At 39.4% G+C, this 18,368-nt stretch overlaps 1 protein-coding gene across 1 annotated transcript in view; it reads left to right on the plus strand.

Annotated features, from left to right (window-relative positions):
* The window catches only part of OBI1 (ORC ubiquitin ligase 1), a 69,073-nt gene that overhangs the window by 38,662 nt on the left and 12,043 nt on the right, over nucleotides 1-18,368 (plus strand). Inside the window, exon 5 of the mRNA XM_045283761.1 lies at nucleotides 4,434-4,494. Within this exon, the coding sequence (XP_045139696.1) occupies nucleotides 4,434-4,494 (61 nt within the window). The remainder of the gene's footprint in view (nucleotides 1-4,433; nucleotides 4,495-18,368) is intronic.

Here is an 18,368-nt window from a genome sequence, read left to right on the forward strand (position 1 = left end):
CTGCTTGATACTAATTCTCATGAAGAAACCATTGAAGATATTGGTGAAGATATTTGTGATACAGCAAAGGTATCAAAAAGAATAGTATCTGGGATCTAAAGGCTTGTGTTCAAACAAGCAGGTCTCTAAGTGAGGCATCAACTATAAGTCTACAATGAAGAAGCAACAGCAGCCTGTGTGATGCAAGGCTTGTAAATAATAAAATCCAAATCCAAAGGAGGAAATGGTGCCAGAGATCTAATTGTAAACACTTAGTTTCCGCAATGCTATGGCTCACATTGGAAGCCCAAAATCTATTTGCAGGGTCCACACATGGATTGGCCACCAGTGAACCCCATTTAAATATAGTCCAGGGATGTGAATAGCCTTGGGATTGTTGTCTATCAGAGAGCGTTGTAAAGTCAATTATGGTAGATGCGATTAGGTTAAAATGTAATGGGACCTTAATCAGGAAGCAAGCAAGCACACAAATACCATCAGTGACTAGACAATACATAGTAAAACTTCAATCAAAAAGGAGAAAATATTAAAAGCTAAAACAACTTTAAAATGGGTCAAAGGGGAAATGAAATGATAAGTAGGTCCTTGTGATCGGTTTTCCCTTTCTTCCCCCACCTTCTCCTTACCCTCCTGGTATGGCTACACTCAATATTGGTCCTGAGGAGTTTATCTGTTCTGTATTCCTTCTGTTTCCAACTCTTATCTGTACCTATCTACATGCTCTGATCTAGCCAGATTTGTAGTAGAATTAGGGTCATGATAGTGGAGTGAGAAGCATTAAAGAACCAGAGGAAAGCTGTATGTTTTATCGGTGCTATACTGCACCCTGGCTGGCCCGTCTCCTCCCCACAACCCTTCTATAAGGGATGTCCAATTGTCTGCAGATTGGCTTTGGGCTTCCACTCGCAGCCCCCACCCCCCCATTCTTATTATGATCTTTTGCTCTGGGTTTTTGATCCCTGATTCTATCAACACCTCATGATCGCACAGGCTGGTGTGCTTCTTCCATGTGGGCTTAGTTGCTTCTGAGCTAGATGGCCGCTTGTTTATCTTAAAGCTTTTAAGCCCCCAGACGCTATATCTTTTGATAGCCGGGCACCATCAGTTTTCTTTACCACATTTGCTTATGCACCCACTTTGTCTTCAGCGATTGTGTTGGGAAAGTGAGCATCTTGGAATGCCGGATTATTAGAACAAAGTGTTCTTGTGTTGAGGAAGTACATGAATAGAGGCCTGGTGTCCATCTGCTTCCTTATTACTAAACCTATAAATATATGTACATAGATCTGTTGCCCCATCATCATATATAAATAGATTTACATATGTACATGCCTGTATTTAGATCTTGATAGATGCCCTTTGCTGCCTAGTTCTTTCCTCTATTTCCTTTTACTTTCCTCTTGTCCCACTATCATGTTCAGCCTTCATTTGGGTTTCCATAATTCCTCTCAGTTACATTGCCCCTTTTCCCCTCTTTTTTAAGAGTCACAGTCTCAGAAACTACAGTGTTGCTAACAGTTGTAATGGATTCAATGGCAATGAGGTTGGTTTTGGTATAGGACATAGTAGAACTGCCCCTGTGCATATCCAAAGCTGTAAGCTATATGAAGGTAAAAATACGCATCATTCTCCTGCAGATTGGATGGTGAGTTAGCAGCTTCTTGGTGCACCAGATTGAAATCTGGTGCCTCTCTCCCTCTTCTGTAGAGATATAAGCAATACCCTGACTTGCCCTGTTCCCCCACTACCCATGTGTTTTGGGTTTGTTTTTTTTTCCTTTCTTTTCCCCTCCTTTTTAGTTAGCTGCCATATGTATCTCTGGATTGGATCTGCCCCTTGCCCTAATGCCTGGACCTCAACCCAGGAATGTATGCATATAGTTGCTTTTCCCCTATGTCCCTTTTGCTTTTTAAGTTTAACTCAGTGGACTCACATTGTACTTATCCTTTTTTGCTTGACTAACTTCGCTGATCATAATTCCCTCCAATTCTTCCCATGCGACAATCATGCATTCATCACTGATTTTTAGAGACATGTAGTACTAAATTGAATCAGGATAACACTAAACTTATAAAGTGCCTTGGGCAGAACTGACGTCTTTACTACATTGCGTATTCCGATCCGCAAGCATGGGATATTGGATATTCTTCCATTTGTTGAGGTGACTCTTGGTTTCTTGTAATATTGTTCTGCAGTTTTCCTTGTACAAATCTTGTTTTTTTTTTTGGTCAGGTATATCTCTAGATATTTCGATTTGTGCTTGGCTATTGTGAAGGGTACTACCCCATTGATCCCCTCTTCTGTGGTCTTGTCTGATGTGTATAACAGTCTTATAAATTTCTGTTTGTTGATCTTGTATGCTGCCACTCTGTCATATTCTTCTATTGCTACCAGCACTCCCTTGTGGAGCTTTTGGGATTTTCCATATGTAAAATCTTATCATCAGCGAATAACGATAGTTTCACCTCTTCCTTCCTAATTTCATCTCTGATCTGGGCCAGTACTCACTCCTTTTGCAATAGAGTTATTCATCCTCAAATTGTTTGCCCTTGTTTTCTTACTCGTCCTTTTGTTGATTTCCATCCTTATCGCATAGTGATCAGAGTGGGGAGTCTGTATAAGCTTGAATTTACACAGATTCGACTTGCATCCCAGCAAGTAGTCTGTCTTCGAGTATGTGCCATGTGGGCTTGAGAAGAATGTGAACTTTTTGCATTTAGATGGAGAGCTCTGAAAACACCAGGTCATTTTGTCTAACTGTAATGTTTAGATCTGTAGCCTCCTTGTTAATCTTATTTCCCTGTGATCCATCTTTCTCAGAAAGTGGTGTATTAAAGTTATCTACAATAATTGTTGAACCTATGATTTCTTTTTCATGTTTTAGAGCACTTGAAGAATTTCGCAGTTCTCTCAGGCACATATGTATATTATGCTCACTGATTCTTGCTCTACTCTTCCCTTGAGCATTATATTGTGCCCCTCCATTATCTCTTGTTAATGGCTATGGCAACCCCTGCTTTTTTTTAATTGCCGTTTTTTGGGGCATATTTTTCTCCAACCTTTGATTCTCAGCCTAATTTTGTCTCTAATCTTAAGATGTGTCTCTTGAAGGCAGCAGATCAACAGGTTGTGTTTTCCATGCCAGTCAGCTAGCCTGTGTCTTTTATTGCTGAGTTCAGTGTGTTAATTTCAGAGTTATTACATCCACCTGTGAACTCTGATGTCATCTAGTACCTTTTGTGTTGGATGTTTTCCTACCTCCCATTTTAACAGTGTGTTGTGCTTGTGTGTGTGGTTCATTCTTGCCTTCTTTTCACCCTAAGCCAATGCTATCTTGAGGGCGCTTTTCTCTTTGTTGAGCTCTGAGTGGAGTTGTTGTATGTGGCGGTCTCTTATTTTTGCTCGGTGAGTGTTGTTCTGCCCATACTGGGTCGGCAAGGATTTTTGTAGGGCTTCTTCTTTTAACTGATTTTTTTAGTTTTTCTTTGTCCGGTAAGGCTCTTAATTCTTTATTCATCTTTATAGGTAATTTCACTGGATAGAATCTTCTTGGGTTTGCGTTGTTTTCCTTCAGTTTTCAGAATATGTTACTCCACTTGCTCTTCTTCATCGTGCCTGCTGGTATGTCTGAGCATCTTCTTAGGTGGTTGCCTTTATAGGTGACTGCTTTTTCTCTCCAGCTGGTCTTATGATTTTTTCCTTTTCTTCAAAGCTGGATGGTTTATCTATTATGTGTGTTGGTGACTTCTTCCTGGGATTCAGTCTAGCTCAGTGGTTCTCAGCCTTCTTAATGCCGCAACCCTTTAATACAGTTCCTCTTATTGTGGTGACACCCAACCATAAAATTATTTTCATTGCTACTTCATAAATGTAATTTTGCTACTGTTATGAATCGGCGACCACTGTGAAAGAGTCGTTCAACCCCCAAAGAAGTTGCAGCCCACAGGTTAAGAACCATTGGTCTAGCTGGTGTTCTTTTGGCTTCCTGTATGGTTGACTGGTTTTCATTAATTCAGCTGGAAAAGTTTTCTTCTCTAAGAATTCCATCGCTATTTTTGTTGATGACTTCTTCATTGTCACTTGTCCCGGTAGTCCAAAAATTCTAATGTTGTTCCTGTTCATAGCATCAGACATGGTTCTCAGGTGTTCTTCAGCTTCTCTGATTATCATATCTGAATGCTTTTCCCATTTGTTGAAGTCTGCCTGGTTGTCCTCAAGTCTGTTGGTGCCATCGGTGAATTTTCTACTGGCTTTTTTGTTCCTTAGCTTTTGTATTTCCTTTTGGTATGCGGCCTTTATCTCCTCTATCATGTCATTCTTATTCTGTATTGCTTTCCCCGTGTCCTGTATGACTTTAAACAGCACTCTGAGTGCCATTAGGTTCAGGTCCTCTTCTGACATTGGATTTTGTTTCTTCTCCTTCCTTTTTGAAGCTGTTGAGACAGATTACTGTTTACGTGACATTTTGGAGGAACTTGGTGCCCTTTTCACCGGGTATTAGAGAGCCCTTGGCTCTCTCTTTGGGAGGTTGGTGTGAATGTCTGTACCAACTGCCCTGAGGAATTGTGTTTTACCTTTGTCCCGCCAAGGTTTCCCTTGCACCCTAGCATATCGGAAATCTGTTGTTTGGAGGGCAGATTGGATGACCCTCTTAGTTGTCAGCATCTGAGGTCAGCCTGTATACGCTCCAGCAACTCTCAGGCCTCCTTAGGGGCTGCTCACGGCTGTGCAGGCCATGGTATAGATTCAAGTGCTGGCTCAGGCACGGGAGCATTCAACTCATGGGACAGAGGTGGTGGTCATCTGATCCCGGCTAGAGGCAATGGGGACAGGCAGTTGGGTGGGAAATAGGGCCCACCCATGTCTGTTAGAGGGCTGTGAAATGTTAGGCAGGGCAGGGAAATGTTAGGAAGAATAGTGCCAATCTTAGAGGATAAATCCACCAGCGGGCAGCAGGAGGGCCCCATGCCCTTTGGGGTATTAAACTGTGCCTGGCCAGACTAGTTTCTGCGGCAGGCCCAGGTCCTCAGGACTCCACCATAGGTTCAGGAGATGGGGTGGGAGTTAGCTCCTGGTTCAGGGAAGTGCCCTGTACTGTTACAGGAATTAACTGACAGCCTTGGAACCCCTCCTTGGCCCCCAGATCTTCCTACTCACCACGCTCCACAGAGCTTCCAGAATGAGCTGCCTACCTGATTGCCATCTTGCCACCTCTTCCTTCTTGTTTTTATGCTTTCTGCATCAACCAGTATTTTTCCCATAGAATCTTTCAGTGTTTCAAATTGTGTTAATCCGAGTTGACTAGAGAAAGAAATTCATAAACACTCGTGTGTAAGAAAGAGTTTTATACAAAAGAGCAACTGTACATTAAGAAAACATCCCAGCCCAGTCCAGATCAAGTCCAGAAGTTCGATATTAGTCCATATGTTGCTACTAGTGCATAAATTCCTCTTTAGACTCATGCAGACATGCAATTATGCTGAATCTAGGAAGATCATAAGCCAGTGAGTGGAAAATCTTGTGGATCCAGTGGTGTTGGAAGCATCTCAGTGTTGGTGTGGGTCTCTATGTGGCTCCATCAAGCTCCAGGGCTTTGGTTCCATCAGCATAGCTCCATGTGTCTTGTCAGCAGGAAGACTAAGCAGAGAGAGTGAGTATGTCTGGCCTTCAGTGAGCTATTTACCTCTGTCTTACCTCCAAATGAGATCATCAAGCTGCGACCAGATTGACAGGCTAAACTCCACCTCTTCACTCATAATATTCTCAAGTTGACACCACATTATGTAACTACACACAAGTTGAGGTGTGAATGTTTTCTTGAGTTCTTTTAGTTTCAGTTATGTTGTGCATGTTCTTTCTTTTTGGTTTTCTATCTTTAGGTCTGCACATTTCATTATAATACTTAGCTATGTCTTCTTGAGCTGCCCATTGAAATTTCCTATTTAACTCTTTGACTTCACCTTTTCTTCCATTTGCTTTAGCTATTCGAAGATGAACAGCAATTGTCAGATGACTCTTCTGATAGCCACTTTGATCTTTTCTTTCTTTCCTGTCTTTTTAGTGACCTGTTCTTTCTTCATGAAAAAAGTTGTTGAGGTTCTCCTACAGCTCATCAGGTCTTCTATCTTTTGTGTTCAATACTTCAAGTCAGTCCTTGAAATAGTAACGAAATGTGGGTGGGATAGGCAAAAAGGTCATATTTTTGCTCTTTTGAACTTTTTTTTTTCTTTTCTTCAGCTTTACCCCGAACTTAAATATGAGCAATTGATGATCTGTTCTACAGTCAGCCCCTGGCTTGGTTTTTGCTGCTGATGTTGAACTTCTCCAGTGTCTCCACAGATATAGTCAATTTGATTTATGTGTATTCCATCTGGAAAAGTCATGTATCTAGTCACCTTTTGTGTTGTGGGGAAAAAAATTTGCCATGAACAAGTCTTTGGTCATGCAAATTCCTATCAGATAGGTTTCTATCACCACGACCATATTTTCCATGTACCGTTCTTGTTTCTAACTTTTGCATTCCAATCTCCAATAATTATCAGTACATATTGAATATATATGTTTGATCAATTTCTGATTGTAGCCCTTGGTAAAATTCTCTGCTTTTTCATCACTAGTTTTTGTGGTTGGTGCATAAATTTGAATAATAGTTGTATTGATTGGATTTCATTGAAGGCAGATAGTTAGAATCCTATCATAGACAGTATTGTACTTATTGATTGATTGATTTTGCGATATTCTTGTTGACAATGAATACTACACCATTCTTAAATAATATAATTGAGGATGGTCACAGTAAATCATGTGATAGTATGATTCATTGTCACAGTAAATCACATGATAGTCTGATTCAAAATGACCAATACCAGTCTGTTTCAGCTCACTAAGGTATAGAATTTTGATCTTTATACACTTTCATTTTGGACACCTTCCAATTTTCCTAAATTCATACTTCATATGTTTTAAGTTCTGATCATTAGCAGATTTTTCTAACTCTGTCTACTTTCCTTGTGTACTGCCCAAACAGTAAATGAAAATCCTGAAGGCTCCCCTGTCTCAAAATTTACTCTGTGCAGGTCACTATAGTCCATTCCACTGTGAGAAAACAGCTCCTACTCATTCACATTTTAGTGCCCTTGGTCCCGAGGCACTCATCCTCTGGCACTATCTCTGACAGTGTTCTGCTTCCATTCATTAGGCCCTCCGTATCTGACAGTGTTTTGAAACTACACATAAGGTTTTCTGTGACTTCTTCCGCTCTAAAGTGGGCAGCCAAGTCTCTCTCCGTAGTCTTGTTATTAGGCTGAGAACTCCACTGAAACCTGTATACTTTGGGTGACCCTGCTGACATTTGAAATGCCAGTGACATAACTTCTAGCATCACAGTAACACACAGGCCATCATAGTATGACAAACTGACAGGCAAATGGTGTCACCTTCTTTTATAGGAGGATAAAGTTTCCAGGAAACTGCATATTAACCATTATCTCCTGTTGTTGGTGTCTGAAAAGCAAAGAATAGACTTCTGTGGTGAAGTGAATTTACCTGGTATTCTTCTATCACTAGTCTTCTGTATAATTTCCTGTATATGACTGGGTAGGAGCTTACAAATAAGTTGTAGAGAACTCTTAACTTACAGATTGGTCAGTTCTACCATTTTATTATGTATAAAGTGAACCCTCTCAGAAGTAGGAACATACAGAGACATAACAGAGAAGGAAGGGCTGAGCTCCAAGTGGTGGACCATAAGCAGAATAGTAAACTTCTGGTCCATAGAACAGAAAAAGCCAAATTTCTTTAGGCAGGAGGCTGGCATGCAGTACAGGATGACCTTTGGACACTTAGCATTGCTAAGAGAGTTTTATATTTTATAACATTTACTCCAAGTAGGGCAGAAACCAAGTATGCCTATTGGCATGACTGGAAAGGGCTTCAAAGATCTGTGTCGATAACATTTCTGATTCTGACTTATAACTGTTAACTTTCCTTAAAAGCCCGTAATCATGAGTATTATCTGTGAGTTCTGTGTGGCTGTTGTAACAATGATTGAAATAGTGAGAAATAGTGTATGTGGGGGGAGGGGGCTGGGGGGGGTTGGTGTCAAAATATATTGGATCAATAAGGTTTGAGGGTAGAGGCATGTGTGAGGTGTGTCATGAGAATTGGGCTGGTGTGGAATTGTATTCTCCTTCCCTTAAGCTAGAGGATGTCAGACATGGCTTCCATGCCATTCCCTTGGTGGTGTTAGATGCCATCGAATCTCTACCATCCCATAGCAAACCTGTGTGCAATGTAATGAAGCACGGCCAGGTCCTGCAGCACTTTCACAGTTGTTCTTACATTTGAGCCCATTTTTGTCGCCACTGTGTCTGTCCATCTTGTTGAGGGCCCCTCTTTTGGTTGCCCCTCTACTTTACCATGCATGATTGCATTCCATTTCCTTAGCTTCATGGTCTTCTTTTTCTTTTTTGCTGTATTTGTGTTTTTTGTGTCATCTCATATGGTCCCATGCTATGAGTTACTAATACTTGCATGTCAGAAATACCAAAATACAATGTAAAATCTTTGGCTTCAGTGTCCTTCCTGAACCCAAGATTCATATCTCCATCTATTTTGTGCCTTTATCCAAAGCCCCATGCCTTAAATCAATACATAGTGTAGTGGTTAAAAGTGTTATTCTTGAAACGAACTGCCTGAATTAAAATTTCTCTATTTCCACAAGAGCCCGCCTTCACCTACCTAATTAATTTTTCACTGTGATCAAAATTGTCTTATGAGTTAAAATTTTTATATCTCCTGCCCAAAATTCTCCAGTGCATTCTTGAAATAGAATCCAGGTTCTTTACCAAGATTTGAAGACTTCACAAACTAGTCTACACCTGCCCTTTTCACTTCATCTCACTCTTAACTGCCCTGCCTTATGCTATAGCAATACTGGCGATCTCTTGTTTCTGCAACATGACAGCTTTGTTTTTTTGCTCTGAATGTTCTGCTTCTAGATCTTTAAATGGCCATTTCCTATCATCAGATTTCAAAGAGGCCATATTTTAGCATTCTGCAGCTCTCCACCTACTGTTCTCTTGCTCTTTTATAATAACATACTAGTAAAAGCATCATGTGGTGATTATGATAGTAGACTCTGGAGCCAGAATTCCTAGGACTGAACACTTATACTTAATAACTTTGTGGCAAGGGAACATATTTAATTTCTGTCTTTGTCTGTTGTGAGATGATGCCAGAAGTAAAACCAATCTTTTAGGTTTAGTGAAGTTAATGAGTTAAAACATGCGATGAACGTATAAGAGAGCCCATAGTTAATGCTCAATAAATGTTACAGTAGTTTGTTCATTTAATTGCTTTATATGTGTTTCCTTCATTCTCTACTCTAAACTCTATGAAGGTGAGAAGTTGGCTACTTGTTTTCTTCACTTCTAAAACCCAAGCTTCTAGAAAACTCCTATCAAACCCACTGCCCCTGTCACTTCCTACTTATAACAATAGAGTAGAATTTCTCCATATGGTTTCCAAGACCGCAATCATTATGAGTTTGAACCACCACGTAACCATTAGCAGCCTAACACTAATGCACCACCAGGAACTATAAAACATTTGTAAATATTTGTGGAATAAATAAGTAACTGAAAAATTAATTATGTAACCTCCTGAGCCCTTTTTTTGCAATACAAAATGTAGATATCAGGTCCCTATTTTACTGTCTTACAGTGTCAGAGCCTTGGTGGCGGAGTGGATTGCACGTTGCATGCCTCAGTGCAGATCCCACAGCTACTCCTCAGGAGAAAGATGAAGCTTTCTCCTTAAGTGTAGTTTTACAGCCTCTGAAACCCTTGGGCAGTTCTCTTTCTTATAGTGTCACTGTGAGCTGCTGGCAATGAGGTTTTGGTTTGTTGGTTTTGTTTGGTTTTGGTTTTTGGTATTTTACACCATTGTATGGATTAAAGAAGAGAGTGTGTGTGTTCTTAGCACAATCTGTAGCGCAGAAAAGTATTTCTATTTATGCCTAAATTATATCCATTATCTGTCCCCCTCTGCAGCCCCTTCCCAGATACAAACGATTGTTCATCCTCATGCTTTGCTACACTCCTTAATGCTTTGCTACTCATTTAGTTGTCTACGACAAAAACCTTAATCTTCCCCACTCCTCTCAGTCCATACCTAGTTAGTTGTTCAGTATGTTTTATCATTCCTTTCACTTTAATGCCTCTGTAGTACATCTTCTCATCTTCACTAGTTTAGACCAACAATTATTTCTTTTTTTTTCCAGGCATAATTTTTTATAAAAATGCATTGTCTCATTTTCCACTCTTTAAAATCACATTCAAAAATTGGCAAAGAAACGCACCGGGAGTGAGGAGATGGGGAGGGTTTGCCGCCCCAGCCCCCGGGGAGGCAGCACCATACACAGTAGCGCAATGGGCACGGGGGCGGGGGGCATGCTGCGAGGTGGCAGGTGGTGGTACTGACAGGCACAGGCCTTGGGGGGGGTGGGCGGTAAGGAAACCAGCTTACTGAAAGACCCCCTTGACAGCTTACCCTTCTTTTCCACTCCAGACCTTTGAGTATCTGCTCTATGATTACCTGAATTCTAACATATAAACTTGCTCATCTCACTCCTCTGCTAAAACTTTTGGTGATACTATGTTGCCTTAAACTCCAAATTTCTTAATATAGAATAAGAGGCCCTGGGCTGTGTAGCTCCAGTTTGATCCTCTAGCCTGGTCTGTATCCGCCCCCTTCCTGCTATGCTTTGCCTTGCTGGATTTCTTCTACTGGACTCAGATCCTTTATGTTGTAGTCTTCTTTTGTCTCTTGGCTCATGCCTTTTCTCATACGCTGCATGATCCTCCCTGCTAACCTATCTTTAAAAAAATTCTTCACTTTATTCCCCAGGAGGATGATTTATCATGTTCACTATCATAAAAGTATAATATCTCCAGCATGAACCAGAGACATATAAACCATAGATATATGAGTGGTTTGGGGGCTCATACTTGATACTATCCCCAAACTCAGAACAGTTAGTTCTTATGACTTGTCCCTCTTCAATGTTCACCTTTATGAAGACATGACTGAAGATATAGATGCTATAGCAAAGGGAGAAGGAGCCAAATGGGGTCCACCTATCAGAAAGAAAGGCATCTGGGTTCTTAAAAGTTTATCTTCAAGCAAGCAGCCAAGTGAGGCATCAACTAAGCCCACACCAGCCTGCGTGATCTGAGAACTGTAAATAATAAAATATAAATTCAAAGAAGAGAATGATATCAGAGCTTAAATTATGAACACCTAGCTTATAAAAGGTTGTGGATGACAGTTGAGGTCCAAATTCCACTTGCAGGGTCCCCACATGGGTTAAGTCTCCGGTGAATCCTCTCTGAACATATTCAGGGAATATAAATAGTCTTGCTGTCTGTCTGATGACAGAGATCATTGTAAAGTCGATTATGGCAGTCATAATTCAGTTAAATATAGTAACCTATCATTGGATATTCTTTTGACCCATTTTAAAGTTTCAGTTTTTAAAATTTTCTTCACTTTCTTTGAGGTTTTTCTGTGTTCTGTTTAGTCATTTTTTATAGGGTTTTTTTGTTTGTATGAATTTGTATGATGGTGTTTTGTATGGTTTTCTGTATATAAAATCGAGGATAGGTAGCGCTATGGAGACAGTAACAATAGAGGGGCATGGCAGTGGAGGATGGGGAAATAGGGCATTAACAATAATGAATATGAGAAGAAAATGTTCTGAAATTGATTTTGGTGATGATTGTGCAAATCTTAATATGCTTGAGCAATTAAATTGTATGATATGTGAAGCATATACCACTAAAACTATGTATTTTTTATTCTTCCAATTCTTTGAGATTTAGTCCAGTTATCATCCAGTTATCTGTGAAATCCTCCATGATTTCCCTAGTCCAAAGGAACGTTTTCCTCTTGTTCTTATACCCTATTGCCCTATTACTTTCATGATTACATTGTATAGTGGCCAAGTTTCATGACTGCTCAATCTTAACTGGCTATTTGTCAGCTCCTTGGAGCTAAGAGTTATTTTTACAGATGTATATTTATGTACGTATGTATGTATTTATAACTCGATGTAAAGAAAACCAAATTCCTCACAACTGGACCAGTAGGGTAATAAACCAAAAATCATGATAAACAGAAAAAATAATGACACTGTCGAGGATTTAATCTTGCTTCGATGTAGTCAATGCTCAGGAAAGATGTGTTACATTGGGTAAATCTGTTGTACAAGACCTCCTGCCTTAAAGTGTTGAAAAGCAAGAATGTTACTTTGAGGACTTCTCATATGCATATGAGGTGGTACATTGAGGAAGGAAAACCTAAGAAGAATAGATGCATTTGAATTGTGGTGCTGGTGAAGAAAGTGCCATGATCTGCCCAAAAGGAAGAACAACCTCTCAGAAGAAATGCTGCCAGAAGACTCCTCAGAGGCAAGGATGAAGAGACTTCATTTCACATACTTTGGACATGTCAGGAGAGACCAGTCCCTGGAGAAGGTCATCATGCTTGGTAAAGTAGCGGGGCAGTGAAAAAGAGGAAGGCTTTAGACAAGGTGGATTGGCAAAGTGGCTGTAGCGAAAGGATGGCACAGGACTAAACAGTATTTCATTCTGCTGTGCATCGATTAGCTATGAGACAATTCAACAACATCTGACAAGAACAGTTCCCACTCAGAAGGGACTGATGGGGTAGTTCCACTTTGAACATCCTTTAATCCTGAAGTAAAGGGGAGATGAGAGCAGGATGTCATATTTCTTACCTTTTCTCCAAATAAGGAGCGCAGACTTTTTTTTTTTGTCTTGCATCTTTTTGAACCAGGTTTTCCTGCTCTTGCCTAGAAGGTGGGGTCTCTTAACCCATGGTAGTACACTGGACCTATTCCAGACTTTCTGCTTCCACATTAGCACCTTAGATCTGGCTGTCCTTAACTGTTGTTCGTTTCTGACCTATTCTGACCTTTTTTGCTTTTCTCACTTCTGCCTTGACAAATGCTGTGACTCCTGTTATTTGACCCCAGCTTGATTCAATGACTGATTCTGCTATGCCCTTTGGTTTTCCCAGAAGGGGAACTTGTAGACTGTCATGGGAGCCTGATGATACCCTGGGGCCAGACTGTGACAGCCCCTTAGGCTCAGGCCCCTTAGGCGCCTGACGGGCCCTTCTCTGGGTAGTCAGCTAATTTGGGGTAGACAGTTACTGCAGTTTTCTGTCAACTTGTCTTTATTGTATTGAAAAGGTATTTTAGGAGCCTGCAGTGCATGCTAATGACTTGGTAATAAGGTTGTCAGAGAAATTATAAACTGCTGAGAACATGGATGATGTCTTCTGCCTCTTTTATCTTGCTCCTCGCCTCTCGGCACACATTAGTCCGCAATAACTGTCATCTGAGTATCAATTACAGGGTGGTTAGATCACAATTTTTTGTTCTTATTGTATTCATGTCTTCTTACCAGTTCTTCCCAGTTCAGTCATGACTGACAAAGCAAAACCTACTTGGACCACCAGAATTTGTAACATGTGAGTGCCTGGAGCAGTAACTACAACCGGAAAACTAGATCGAAGCCCTGCAAGAAACTTAATCTTCGTTTTAGAAAACAAGGCCAGGGTGGGTGCACACTGCATAGCAACCAGATTTCTTGGTCTGCAGAAACAGGAACATCAGTGCCCTCTCCACAGTCTTAGCAGTGATCTAGTTTTGATCGGGCTATTGAAAGATCTCCTGAGTCATCCTTTATAAAGATTTGGTCCATATTTTTTTCTGTTCCAATGATGATTCTAGACACCCACCTTCTACAAATTCTGGGCTGTCACAATTTGGCGGTGTTGGCTATGGCTAACAGTTCAAAACTCTAATTTGTTTCAGATTGTGTCTTATGCTAAGAAAGAAAATTCTGCTACCAGGAAAAGTATAGATATATACTATTCCAGAGATTTTTAAAAATGTGTTTTGTTCCCATTGATTTTTACACTTTGAAGATTTTGTTGTTGTTGCTGTTATTATATTTGGGGGAAGGTACTAAATCCTTTATTCCTCTTAAAACTACTTAAAATAATCTAAAAGATCATAATGTTGCCATGACAACTTTAAAGTTGATATTTTTCTTTGAGGGAAGAAAATGGAAACATTTCTGGATGGGATTGAAGTGGAATACATTTGTTAAATAGAGTGGAATGTGTTCCAGAGTAAAAAGATTAGTCCATCTTCCCACACTGCAGAAAAAGTCAGGCATTCATTTGGAGTAACTGCATATTGCCCACGTTTTACCAAGAGAGGAGAGCAGCCTCGGAAGTGGAGGCTAACTAGCTATGATTTCCAAACCAAGAATCAGTCCAAGTTTCAAATGCCCAAGTGGCAGGGAGGAAGACTAACCAGCATGAAGCACTGTTTATTTCTTTATTTCTACCATGACCCTTACTCACTCCGTTTTGGCTTCACCCTTACTAGAGATTTGCCACAAAAGAAAATCTTTTGTTCACTTTATACATGTTCTCATATAAATATGTTCGACAGCACAATTTTTAACTAACCATGCAAAAAACAAACCTTTCTTTAGTGAAAAATAGAACCATTAATTTTATGGTAATTTTTATTAATATTTTATTTTTTAAACGTACAAAGCAGGCTGTGCCATGATTTTTAACACTTTTGGGAGGTGAAAGAAAAGGAATTTGCTTAGGACCTTAAATATTTGGCTAGTTCAACTGTTCATGTAAACTTTGTCTTTCAGGGGGAAATTGTAGTGTTTCTTACACTTGCAAGTACTAAAGCAATTTCTGTTTAGATAAAAATAATATGTGACTTAACATAGCTTATGATTTTCTTTTTCCTCAAGATTAGACCCTGAGACAAGTACCTGTGTGAAGTTCAGTTCCCCAAAATTTATATTTAAAGTTTTGTTCATTTCACATATTTAAATATATTCCTTGTAGTTAAAGATGCCTATGGTTTGTGTATTAGGAGGCAAGATGATATGATTACATGCATTTTTAGTTATTTAGCATACAAGGACTTTTCATTTCCCAGTTCCGTTTCATACTTTAGTTTATATAATAGCCATCCATCTTCTTTGGGTGGGCGCATAGCAAGGGGCTTTGTTTATACTATATTTTCCTTCAAGGCCACCTTAATAACTAATCTTTGGAAGTTTCCAAAATGTATATAGCCCATGGTCGATTTTAATAAATACTGGCATTGTGCATACTGACATATCTTTTCACATCTTGTTTTCTTTATTCCTTTCTATGTTTCCTGACAAATGTATATATTAATAAATATTACATTAATTCTAGTCAACTTGGTTATGTAGACAGTCTTTGTACTCAATATACCCTTTCTAGATTTTGGTGCTTTAATATTTCTACAAATAAAGAAATATGCATAATTTATGTTTAGCCCAGTTTGAGGATGTAGATTACTATGAAATTTATACTTCATCTGCTACTACATCTGTGTCCATAAAACAATTAACTTGTACTCTTCTGAAAACAATGTGTGTAAGAGAGCTTTCATCGTTCAGCTTACATTCTCTGCTGAAAAAGTCAGGTCTCATAATGATGAATTTTATTCAGAACTTTTCTGTCATTTTACCTCCATTATTTTCTTTTAAACTATATATATAGTTTATATATATATATAGTATATATATAAAAAAAATAAGTATATATATATATATATATATATATACTTATTTTTTTTAACTACTGTGGTTTTTTGAGGGTTTTTTTTAAATCATTTTATTGGGGGCTCATACAGCTCTAATCCCAATATATACATACATCTATTGTGTCAGTATTTATATATTAAAGGACATTTACATGGGTACAGGCTGTAGTTTCTCCATTACTCTTTTACTCACACCCCTCTCTTTCAAGCACATGTCAAGCACATTTGCACTTATGCTGCTATCATCATTTTCAAAGCATTCTCTTCCCATTTGAGCCCCTGATATCAGCTCCCCATTTCTTCACCTTCCCTCCCCCACGAACCCTTGATAAGTTATAGATTATTATTGTCATATCTTACATCGACCTCCGTCACCCCTCACACACTTTTCTGTTGTTTGTCCCCCTGGGAGGGGGCTATATGTTGATCCTTGTGATCGAGTCCCACTTTCTTCCCCCACCCTCCCCTAATCCTCCTGGAATCTCTACTCTCATTGTTGGCCCTGAGGGGTTTATCTATTCTGGATTCCCTGTGTTTCGGGTTCTTAACTGTAGCAGTGTGCATGTTCTGATCTATTCCGATTTTTAAGGTAGAATTGAGGTATGATAGTGGGTGGAAGAAAGCACCAAAGAACTAGAGGAAAGTTGTGTGTTTCATCAGTGCTATACTATACCCTGACTGGCTCATCTCTTCCCTGTGACCCCTCTGTGAGGGGATGTCCAATTGTCTACAGATGGGCATTGGATTTCCACTCCGTGCCCCTGCCACCATTCACACTGGGTATGATTTTATTCTGGGTCTTAGATGCATGACACCTGATCCCCTGGACACCTCGTGATCACACTGGCTGGTATGCTTCTTTCATGTGGACTTTGTTGCTTCAGCTAGATGGCCGCTTGTTTATCTTCATACCTTTAAGACCCCAGACACTGTATCTTTTGATAGCCAGCACCATCAGCTTTCTTCACCTCATTTGCTCATCATGCACACATTATGTCTTCAGTGATTGTGTCGGGAAGGTGAGCATCACAGAATGCCAGATTGTTAGAACAAAATGTTCTTGTGTTGAGGGAATACTCAAGTCGAGGCCCTGATAATGGCAATGGAGTCAACTAATAAAGGTTTTATTTTAACTTTTTATATATTATTTAAGGATTTACAGATTAGGTCACAAAGTAGATAAAAAATTTTCATGGAAAATTGAAGGCGCAACTTAGTAGGAAAAAAAATCTTTGGAAGAAAACTATAAAGATTCAAACATGGAGAATGTCTCAGAGAGTAAAAGCGTTACTAATTGAATAGCAGCAGTACACAGAATCTCAGCTTTGAATCAATTGCTTTCCTAGGGAACATTTTATTTCTTTTTCTCCATGCTATCCCATGTTTGCTTTTTGCTTTTTTTAATATGGGTCAATGCAGAAGTATTTTTCTTGTATCTTCCAGGAAAAGGAATTTCTTCTCATTCCCTCTCAGTACGCTTCATAGAATTTAATATATTTTTGTGGAACCAATTTATGGATTAGGATTGCCCATAGACAGTATTTGTATAATTAACAAATTTTCTAGGCATGTAGCATTTTCATAAAAGTGTTTTAAGTTTTTTAAAATGCATGACATTAGCAAGTCATATAGCTGGCTCAGTCTTAGATAAAAATGAATGGGCCACTTTCCTAGTAGATTAAAGAAAGAATACTGCCCCACCCCTCAGCCTCCAATGACATACACATGAAGTTCAGGCGGATGTGGGTGATTGCACAAACAACTTATGAGGAGTAGATAAAAGAGAGTGTGGTAGGGATTTCAAGTTTCCACCTCAATTTCTATCCAGATACTGTTTTGAATCTTCTATAATCCTAGTCCTCCCACCCTTTTTCTTTAAAATGTTCCTCCTTCCCCACCCCTGCAAGGAGGCCCTGGCTGTGCTATGGGCTACAAACCACAATATTGAAACCCACCAGCCATATCTTGGGAAAAGGCCCTGACTGCTCCTGCAGAGTTTTAAGGTCGTTGGAAGGTACTGTGACTTTGAACCAAGTTAATGGCAGTGGATATTTTGTGTTTGACCTGCCCTGTACCACATGCACATAGGGTGAGATCCAGTACCTGGCCCCCTTCCTTTTTTTCCCTTTTGTTAAAAACAATCCTGAACAGCTCCAATTCTAGGCTACTCACTTAAGTTATGTGTAACCAGAAAGAAGAGTTTGAACCCATTGAGTCTTTGCTAACTTGTAGATTGTGCTTCAGAAGAAGATAGTTAGGGAATGGAAAATGGGAAATGAAAAAAAAAGTTCCCTCTGAAATTCTGCTTCTTCAAAGGAGCAACTTCCAATGTCTCTGAAATCCAGGAATAGAAATAAAACAAGCCCTGTGCTGTTGATTTGAATCCTTTGTAAACAGGCAAGTCTACACTAAAATCCACTCTGAATGAGTAATCCTTCTAAGGAGAAGTGTGATAGTTCATTTAAAATAATAAAGTTGAGACTCATTTATTTGGTCTTCTCACACATCAACCATATTTTAGTTTTGATAATCCTCATTGTGTTAGACAGGGTTCCCTAGAGAGATAAAACCAAATTGCTGATAATTAAATATATTTATTTATAAAGATAATTAGATATATAATAAGAAATGAACTGTTAAATCATATACAGATAAATATATAATA

This window comes from Echinops telfairi, unplaced genomic scaffold (assembly GCF_000313985.2).
Source record: "Echinops telfairi isolate 266 unplaced genomic scaffold, ASM31398v2 ScPeMD7_7467;HRSCAF=8505_0, whole genome shotgun sequence".
Lineage (NCBI taxonomy): Eukaryota > Metazoa > Chordata > Mammalia > Afrosoricida > Tenrecidae > Echinops > Echinops telfairi.